The sequence below is a fragment of the Elephantulus edwardii genome, unplaced genomic scaffold (genome assembly GCF_000299155.1).
Source record: "Elephantulus edwardii isolate Elephantulus edwardi_28Jun2011 unplaced genomic scaffold, EleEdw1.0 scaffold00055, whole genome shotgun sequence".
NCBI classification, from domain to species: domain Eukaryota; kingdom Metazoa; phylum Chordata; class Mammalia; order Macroscelidea; family Macroscelididae; genus Elephantulus; species Elephantulus edwardii.
The window spans coordinates 12,736,179-12,746,542 of record NW_006399805.1 but is presented as its reverse complement, the minus strand read 5'-3'; the positions used below and the strand labels follow the sequence as shown (position 1 = coordinate 12,746,542).

At 45.1% G+C, this 10,364-nt stretch overlaps 1 protein-coding gene across 1 annotated transcript; it reads right to left on the bottom strand.

Annotated features, from left to right (window-relative positions):
* Positions 1 to 4,476: 4,476 nt before the first annotated feature.
* Positions 4,477 to 5,430, bottom strand: LOC102866316 (olfactory receptor-like protein OLF3-like). Its single transcript, XM_006887179.1, has one exon. It carries the CDS (start codon positions 5,428 to 5,430, stop codon positions 4,477 to 4,479), a length of 954 nt encoding a protein of 317 aa, XP_006887241.1.
* Positions 5,431 to 10,364: the final 4,934 nt, after the last annotated feature.

The following is a 10,364-nucleotide window of genomic DNA, read 5'->3' as shown; positions in this document are numbered from 1 at the left end:
GACAGGAGAGGAATCGATACCTTTGAGCTGTGATGTTGGAGAAAAGTACTGAACATCGCATGGCCTGCTAAAAGAACAAACAGATACGTCTTGGAGAACGCAGCCAGAGTGCTCCCTGGAGGAAAAGATGACAACGTGAAATCTCACACACCTTAGCTATTCCTATAGGAGGACATCATGGTTGGAGCGGTGGAGGGACAGTGAAAGAGAGGAAGACCCTCGATGAGATGGACTGATGCAATGACTGTTGCAGGGGCCACGAGCACGTTAGAGGTGATGAGGATGGCGCAGGACAGGACAGGGTTTAGACTGTTGTTCATAGAGTCAGTACAAGCTGTACTCATCTTGACAGCACCTAACAACGACAACAGCAAGCCAGAACAATTTCCAGTGGGGAGAGAATGCATATTTTCCTTCTAAGTTTGAGGATAAGACATACATATTTCTTCTTAGCACCTAGAAGAACATGAAGCAGCTCTCTGAAATCTCATTTTAAATTACCTGTCCTTTTCTATTTTCTAATTCTTTCTATCTTACTTCAGGCCCTATAATATATAACCAGTATTCAGGGAATCATTCCACACTGGCCTTCTGGCCTCCAATCTTATTGTTTTCTTCTATGCAGTCAGGAAAGAAGGATGAGCTGTCTCTTCCAGCAAAGATTTACAGTCTCAGAAGCCCAAAGAAAGGCCATCCTCAGCTGGAACAGACTCAGTAGAAGTGGGTTCGATTTTTTTTGTTATTAAATTGTCGTGTGATATTGCTAAAATGAAAATACTATAAAAAAAAACCCATATGTCTAAACAACTTTTCGTTTTCCTTTGTTGCTTCCAGCAGTTCAAAATTCAAACGTAATCCAGTACTCATTGACCTCCATGGGGACCCCTCCACTGTGTCCTGACTCACACTCAGTTCCTCCCCACTTTGGCTCTCTGTGGTGGCCCGAGGCTTTCTGGAACATGCGCACTGCCTCTGATCTTTGCATCAGCCCTTCTCTGGTTGTAGCTTTTATCTTGGAGATAACTGTCAACTTGTCAGTATCAAACTCGAGGACCCTTCCTACTTGGAAGTCTTATACTCTGAGGACTCCTGTATCTCCAGTGTATCCCTGGGCATGGCCCTGGTAGCATCTACAACATGGCATTATACCTGCCCCCTTAACCCCAGGCTCAGTCTGACAGAGACAGAGACAACACTGCGTTGTTACTGCTTCCTCTCCCTCCTTCAGTGTCTGCCTCCTCTCCTTTACAATCACGTATGTGATGTCCGGCATTGTCTTTTACTGTGCCCCAGACCTCAGCATTGTCACTGACATGTAGTAGAAACTTCCATGATATTTTCAGAATTAACATGAAGGGAAATTTACTCCACTGTCATTGATTGACTGGCTGTGTCCCTCAAAACTATGGATTGGCACTCAATTTTTTAAAAATAACAACTTTATTTTATTGTGATTTTAATGAAAGCTTACAGAAAGGTGGGGTTTTCTTTCATTCATTCATTGCTGCAGATTTTCCTCCCTCTCCCTCTTGTCCCCCTCCCCCAGTTCACTTCTCCCCCTTTTTTGCACAATGTTCTTTCCTCTCTCCCATCCCCTTCAACTGTCATTCTTAAAGTCCATCCCTTTTTTTTTTTCTTCTTTTTTGTGTGTACCGTCAAATCAGATCTGACTGGCACAGGAGGAGATTGCCCCTCCTTCTCCAGCAGAGCACCTGGTGGATTCAAACCACGTACCTCTGGGATTGCAGTGCAGCTTCTTGCCACTAGGCCACCAGAGCTCCCAAAGTCTATTCTTCTGGTTCTAACTCAGTTTAGAGATGGATTTTTGCTATGTTAATGAGGTAGTATTGGTGGAAGGTTTGTCTTAAATCAATCTCTTTTGGGATATACAAGAGTAGTTTCAACAAAGATTAATCAAGCAGAGGTAGTGAAACGTAGGTGCCAGGCTGCTAGACGACCCCTAGGAACAGCATCAGAAAACACACAGGAGCGACCTCCAGAGCCAAAAGAGAGAGAGAGCCTCCCCAGACCCTTTCCTTGGTATTCTGACTGCCTAACTGAGATAAAATTAGTTTCTGTTCATCAAAACCACTCACTTGTGCTATTTCACCAACACTTTGTGGACTATTTACCCAGGTCATATGTGTTGTATCACTTTTAAGTGGTAAGATTTCACTGTCAAATAAGATTGGACTTAGAGGAGTCTCAGGTCTACTAGAACTCAGACATACTGTCATGTTCTGCTGGTTAACAATTGGGGGAAAGAACACAAGTTAACCAAGTAAGAGGAACCATCAGGGAGAAAGAAAGACTCCTTCAGGCCCTTCCTCAAGGGAACTAGAAAATGGGTTATTATCATGTCCTTTCTTCTATTTCCTATTTTCACTTAATTTCCCCTTATCGTTTGCCTTATTTTGGTTCTCATCAGAAGTAAGATCTATTCCTAGACCAGACCATAGCACAGTGCTGTACATGCAGGAGAAGTTATAGGATAAAAGAGGAAATACTAGAGGGTGCCACGTTCATACTCTGTATGTTCCATGTTTCAGTTATTAGTGGGTGTTTGCAATTGTTCCTATTCATTTTTTAGTGTTTTATATCTAATTGTCCAACTGCACTCTACTGTGCTCACAGGGTTTTCAAAGGTCTGTTATTTCAGACGTACATGGCCAGTCCTTCTTCCTAGTTTGTCTTAACCTAGGAGCTGCAGTTTAACACAGCACATGACAGACAAGCACTGTACCCCTAAAAGCAGATGAAAAACAAATATATACATATCTAAGCTATTATGAGTAGCAACATGAGAAACACTTCCTCAATATAAGAAGCTGACAGATAAGTGATTACACTCCTAAGAGCAAACCTACAGATATGGCTGGGGTGGCAGGGGCTCTTTCATGGAGACAATAACAGTGCAAGGTCTGGAAGGCCTGGAGGTGGGGACAGCGGCCAGGAGCATTGACCTCCCTCAGCAAGACAGGGCTGCTAAGCTGCTTTTTTGGAGGCAAGGATGGTGAAGCTCTGTCTCACATACTTTGGGGCCTGTAGTCAGAAGGGGCCAGACTCTGGAGAAGAATGTCATGTTTGAAAAGGTGGAGGGTCAGCGTAAGAGAGGAAGACCCTCATGGAAATGGATTGACACAGTAACTGTAGCAATGGGGTCATATGTGTCAGAGATGGTGAGGTCAGCTCAGAATAGGACAAAGGTTCAGAACTGTTTATAGGTTCACTATGAGTCATGGTCAATTCAACAGCACATAACAACAACAGAAAGTGCTAGAAGGCTCTTAATATGGAGATTTGAGTATAATAGCTCAGAGCTGATTGACTCATTCTGATTCCAAAAGTGTTACTTAAAGCTATACTCACTTTCATTAACATTGCCCAACAAATCAGTCTATTCACAGATAAAATGTCATTAATACGCTTATATTTATCTTATATTTGCTAGTTTGTTTGCAAGATTTCAGAAAATTTACTAATCTTCTGGAGAGTGGATACTTTTGACACTCTAGATGGTGTCCTTAACACACAAAGTAAATTTCCATGCAAACTGTATACTGTTTAGCAGTGCTAAAACTTGGCTTTTCTTCAGCCAATAAAAACACTGTGTGCAAGCAACCCTGGATTATACTGTTATCAGGTTAAAATAAGACCTGTGGTTGATGTCCCCTGCCAAATGAGCTCAACTACTCAAAGCTATCATCCTTCCATGTTGTAGTCCTTTACAGAAGTGCTTTGGTCAAAGACATCACCCTTCCATGTCATTGTCCTGTACAAAAGCGCTTAAAACAACTACTGTCATAGCATTCCCCTCCTAGAAACCCAGAAGAGTGACTTACAGAGTTGTTGTTGTTGTTGTTGTGAACCAAAGAGTCACAACAGACCCCTAGCTGAGCCTCCATTGGGTTTTCAGAGACAATTAATCACACAGGTGGGGATTGCCCATCCTTCTTTTGTGGAGCATCTAGTGGCCTCGAACCACTTGCCTTTGAAATTACAGCACAGCTTTTTTGCCACTAGGCCACCAGAGCGCTCTACTCACACAATCACTGGCTGTGATTACATGCACTGTTACTGCTAGTGAGTCCACAAAAGTGAAAATGTATTCTGCTCCCAAAAAGGACACAACATTTTGTTTTCAAATTATCCAAGATCAGAGTCTTGAATAGTTTTATAATTATATGAATATGACAAATAGAGACATTAAAACATTTTATTTGTTTCAAAACTTGAGTGAGAGACAGTCTAACACAAAGTACTTGCCTTCCCAGAACATGCTGCACCAGCATAAGAAACACCCCCTCACGGCCCCCACTCTGACCCAGCCACGCAAGCTCCTACGTAGCATCGCCAGCACACATGTTGTCATCTTCATCTCAGTTGCCAGGGTGATAAAAGCTACACCTGTCATAGCTGAGGCGGGTGGGGAACACAGAGGGAAAGTGCTTTTCTGTGAGGTTCATGATCCATCCATTAAGTTGACTGCTTTGATGTGAATCCAGTGAATTTTTCCAAGAGCTTCTGCCAGGCCCCCTTCACCTCTTTATTCCTCACACTGTAGATCATGGGGTTCAGCATGGGGGTTAAGACGGCATAGAAGAGCGAGATCAGCTTCTCCTGGAGGACCGAAGGGCTGGAGCGGGGCTGGATGTAGGTGAAGATGGCCATGCCATAGCACAGGGCGACCACCGTGAGATGAGACGCACACGTGTGGAAGGCCTTCCTCCTGCCCTCGCTGGACTGGATCTTCAGGATGGTGGAGATGATCCGGATGTAAGACAAGAGGACCAGGAGGAACGGTGTCATCAACAGGACGATGCTGGAAACCATGATTGCAACCTCATTGGAAGACGTGTCTACACAGGCCAACCTGACCACAGCCAGGGTTTCACAGGATATGTGGTCAATAAGCTTGTTTGTGCACGTAGGAAGCTGAAAAGTGATTATAGTATGCAAGAGAGAGTTGATGGAGCCCCCGACCCAGGACGAGATGGCCAGTCTAGCGCACAGCCCTCCATGCATGATGGCTGAGTATCGCAGAGGGTCACACACAGCCACATAGCGGTCAAAGGCCATCACCGCCAGTAATACAAACTCGATCCCACCCAGTCCCAGAGAGAAGAACAGCTGGGCTGCACAGCTCAGGTAGGGGATCACTTTTCGTTCCGAAAGCAAATGCACCAGCAGCTGAGGGACTATGCTCGTGGCGTAGGAGACGTCCACGATGGACAGGTTGGTGAGGAAGAAGTACATGGGCGTGTGGAGTCTGCTGTCCAGTCTGATCAGAAGGACAATGAGAACGTTGCCCAGCACTGTGGCCAGGTACATGACCAAGAAGATGGCAAAGAGTGACACCTGAGTGCCCCAGTCCTTGGACAGGCCAAGGAGAATAAATTCAGTCCCCCACGTCTGGTTATCTGTGCCCATCAGGACATGTGTGACTCGTCACCTGCAGAGAGAGTGAGGAATGGCAGCGACTGCTGACTCAGAACCACGGGGAGCAGGTGGGAGAGGTCCATACACCCTTCGCCGAGTGTTTCCTGAGTCTTCGTAAAGCTCAGCTCATGAGCTTCATCCCAATATGGACTGCATCCACTCTGCACCAGGAGACCAGGCCAGAGATTTTATAAAGGGCTTATGTGGCCTCGGGATGATCCAACCCAAGTGCAGGGGATTCAGTCAACTTTTTGGAGCTCCACGTTTTCCTCCACTTAAAGTGTCCAAAGACAAGAGATGGTGGGATGGAAGGTATAAAATATACACAGTAAATAAAAACTAGGTTAAAAAAGCAAAGCCTTCCAGTCCTAGGACAAGGCCATCATGCTTGGAAAGGTGAAAGGACAACGCAGGAGAAGAAAACCCTGGGTGAGACGGATGGACAGGGCGACTGGAGCAATTGGGGCGGGTGTGTTGGAGACAATGAGATTGGCTTAAGGTACAACAGCACAGGGTTACTATGAGTTACAGGCAACTCGATGGCACAAAACAACATTAAAGATGTGAACTATGCCAAAAAGTGAAATTTGCAAATCCAATAGCAAAAAAAAACCAAAAGAATAAAAGGATTGATGAGAGGCAGTCACAGAGTAAAAAGTATTTAAGCGCCTTGTGGAAAATTCTGTGTCTGAGAACTTAGATTTGAGGCCTTTTATTATTAATTGTTATATGTTTAACTTCACTTGGAGACATAAGCTCTCATCTAAAGTGTGATTCTATTACATAGATCACAAGTACATTTAAGCATAACTATAGATCATTTAAGAAGGAAGTAATTTGTGAATCGTTACTGACATGATTGCTAGAGTGGTAACTTAGTAGTTGGTGTTTATCAACCTCTACCCTGAGATGGACAAAGCAGCAAATGTACCTTTCCTCGCATTCCATCCTGATGTGTGGGGTTCAAATTCAACAAGACGCCCCACCGAGCCACACCCACAGAGATGGCACTCTGGGAAAATGATGGGGCTGTTCTCTGTCCTTCTGACAGAAGCACACCCAACAACAAGCCTTCCTAGACTCAAGGTCTCCCAACTGGTTTAGGTTCTTGAAGATTCTGGGAAACATTCCTGTTTGTTTTTTGAGAGCTGATCTCTTCAGTCTTAGGTTGATGGAAAGAGACTATTTTTTTCTCTTTCTCTTGCCAACTGCCTGCTGTTAAGATTCTGCACTTTATGGGCTCAGAAGAGAGACTGCCTGGGCTTTCTGGAGTGATGGAAGGAACATAAAGCAATGCTGGCTGTCCTTTTTTCCTTACTCAGGATGTGATGACATGGACTGAGGTGGATTTACATTCAGCTGCAAATTCACTTGCCCCTCCCACCCCTCCGCCCCCTGACCCTCAGAAGTGCTTTAGTGAACAGATGTAAAATGATAATTTTGGAAATTAAGCAAAAATAACTTGCTTTTTACATAAATTTATAGGACTGGCCCACTTTAACTCCGTGTCTGCCTACTGACTAATTTTAAAGATCATAAATTATTTTTTACTGTGAGCAGAAAAAGAAGGGAAAGGGGGAGGTAAAATAGCCATGTAAGTCTTAGGGGAGAAACCTGGTTTGGGGCTAGGGCGTCTGATCTGCAGAGTGAAGACAGCCTACCCACCAAGTCACAGTGCTGATAGAGTCAAGCAAGGTAACTGTTTCCAGAACTGCATTTCATACATGGCTCAGATAGTTAACAGTTTCTTCCCTGTCTCTCCCCTGTCATCTACCGTGACCCCTGACCTCCTCTTCACCAGGTCCTCCTTTTCTGCCCTCCCATAGTAGTCCACCACCCACCACTCTGCACCGTAGCCAAGTTCATCTGAAAACAACAAACAGATCACCCACCTGCCTCCACGCAGAAATTCAACTTCTAAAGCATCAGAACGGGCTTTGCAAAGTCCTCTGTTGCCCTTTGTGGAACACTCAGCAGATGTGTATCAGAAAGTCAGCATCTGTGTTGATTCTTCTGATGAAGATAAGTGCCATCCTTGCAAGTAATGCTTGAACTGTGAATTTCCTCTAGGAAAAAAGCCAATAGTCAAGTTAAGCACATTTTTATGAGTAAAATCTCAGGTGAAGGTTTTCCAAATGTTTATTGAAAGCATCTGGTATTTTGGAACATAGATGAGAGATTGCCCAGTTAGCCTGTTGGGCTGTGTGTCTTTGACAACTTGAATCCACGTGTGGTTCCTCAGGAGAGGGTAGACTGGTCTCCCCCTGTAGGATTTACAGCCTCGGAAACTTGGTGAAAGGGGGCTGTGAGTCAGAGCCGGCCTGATGCTGCGAGCGGAGAGGACCTGAATGACTTAGGCTCTTACGCCTGTTCAGCCAGACGGGAAGCCATCCATTCCCAGCTCCCCACAGCTCCGCAGGTCCCAGCAGGCAAGGGTGTAGCCAGAGTGGCAATGTGCCTGACTCATCGGCAGACATGGCTGGACAGTCCTTGGCCCCCAGAGGGTGTCCCATGTTACTAGTGATGAGAAGACGTTAAAGAATCTGTGAGCAGTGCTCCTCCAGATAAGGTAGGAAGCCTGACTCTCACAGAGCAGATCCATGGAACCAAGTCCCTCCTGTGGCACCCACAGAGTCAATATCACCACTTCCATTCTTTCAGCCTCAGGTGTTTCTGTTAACACAGCTTATCAGACTTACCATTTCAGGGTTCTTTCAAAATTAACACTTAGTTTCCATTGTTCTTTCCTAGAGTAATATTCCAGAATTCCTGATTCTCCAGGCAAGAAAGGGCACATCTAGGGCTTGATACTTGGGTATCGCCTCTGTTGTCACGTTTCATTACTCTGCCCACGGAGCCTAGTCTATGTTTAAGAAGCATCTATGAATGAATGGATATCCAAAATCGCTATAAATGCTCATTAAAATTAATAAAAAGAAGCATCTAACAGTTTCAATTCTATTGTCAGACAACGCTAATAAATTGCCTTCTACGAAAACTTTACATTTGAAAAAAGAAGTTAATTAGAAAATAATGAACAAAATCCCGGAGAGAAGGTTAAGGCTGTCTTTGCTGTAGAGATGCCCCCATGGCAGAGAAGGTGCCGTGAGGTGAGGCGGGACGAGCCCGGTGGCCTTGTGTCACCTGAAATCGTTAGCACACATTTCACACCTTGCTTCACACGGACTTGAGCACAGCGGCTTCTCAGCAAACTCAGTGCCACGAGCAATGTCTCGAATGTGATAGGATGGAGACTTCCCACAACCCGCTCAGCTGTTTCCTTCATCAAACTCCTATTTCAATACAACCACTCAGATGAAATTACTCGGAATCATACCTTTCCATCGTCGGCCTGTCACAGACATGGCTCCGTGGACTCGAAGTGGGGCAGCGGACCAGTGCAGACACCGGGAGCATTGATCATGAGACACTGAGTCATCTAAATATCGGCGTGCAAATCTCCAAGGCCACATGGGTGCGGGATGTTTCCACAAGGACTTTGACATCCTATAATGGCAACTATGTTTTTCTCTTTGGGGTCTTTTAAGTCATTTTCTAGTCCATTTTGTTTAACTGGCTTTTAACTCATCTCAGTCTCTCCAACATGAGAAGTCTGGAATTCTCTTTCCATCAAATAACCCATCCTGATTGCATTCCATAGACATTGACTGTCTTTATACATTTTGGCCCCTGTTGCTGAGAGACTGTGATGTTCTCCTACGGAGTCATTACCTCAGCTCGGCAGCTCACCACAGCTCAGTCCCTGCAGCCTTTTCCAGAGGGACCGACCTGGGAACGAGAAGGGGAAGACCTAAATGCTGTCCCCCGTTCATACTGATTGTCAGATGCATTTTGAATGATCCATTTCATTCTCTTGAATGCCATTTTTTTCTTATTGAGAGAGAAAATCATAAGATCTTGTGTACCTGACTCACGAAAATAATTAAGACATTTTAATGTAAATAATAAAGTCTCTTTTCTGAATATTCAATCTTGTGGTATTTCTATTCCCTGCTAATGACCACCCACTCCTGGCTAAAGCTTTTCTTTACCTGAGCCTCTTCCCTCAGTGTCTACAGAAATCGCTCGTCTTATCTTTGCCTTATGTGTTGATTGACTCGTCACCTCTCTTTTTATCTGTAATCATAAGGTTTAAAAACTGAGAAACCTATTAAGCCAAATTTTACCCAAACCTCAAGATTCTGCAAAGCAGAATCATTTCACTACATTTTTGGAAAAACCTTGAGGAAGGAGAAGGTTTCACTAGTCACATTTCACATCCAAGGTTCATAATGAGTCAAACGAGTCCTATTTCTGCGCCCTTCCTGCCCCCACATCCACCCCGTTAATACTCTAAGGTCTCAGGTACTGACGGCTGGCTGACCAGACTAATAAGATGCTTCTCTCCTGGTGAGAATTGATTTCTGAAGCTTGTTCCCTTCCCACAAAGCAGTAGAATGTTGAGATTAGGCACCTACGATCCCTGTGCCCTGGTTTACAATGCAAGGAGCACTGCAGGGAGGAAGTTCACTGGAGCCCCAAGAGTGATTCAAACTCAGAGCTAATCAAGTGTGCCAGGGGTTCGGCTGGAAGAGCTCCCCCAAGAGCTGCAGTCATTAGTCTCTACTGCAGTCACATCTCCCCGTCCTCAAGGACAGCACTTTGGATGAGCCATGTTCCCCCAGAGGCTGTTCTCCAGTCCTAACGCACCACTTCCACCAGGGACTCGGACGCTCTCAAATGTCAGAGAACCCGCTTCCTGGGCTTGGGGGTGCTGTGGAGGCCAGACCCAGCATTGAGCCCCAAAACCCCTGCTCTCAGGAGCAGTGACGGGGCCTCTCCTGAGGGGGGAAAAGGTCTCTCAAGGATCCAGCTTCTGCCTTCACTTTTAGGATACCTTCCTCTTCTCTCCTAACGTATCTGCC

What these genes read in the sequence shown, in the direction of transcription:
- LOC102866316 (XM_006887179.1), bottom strand. Translation starts at nt 5,430, where the DNA reads ATGGGCACAGATAACCAGACGTGGGGGACTGAATTTATTCTCCTTGGC.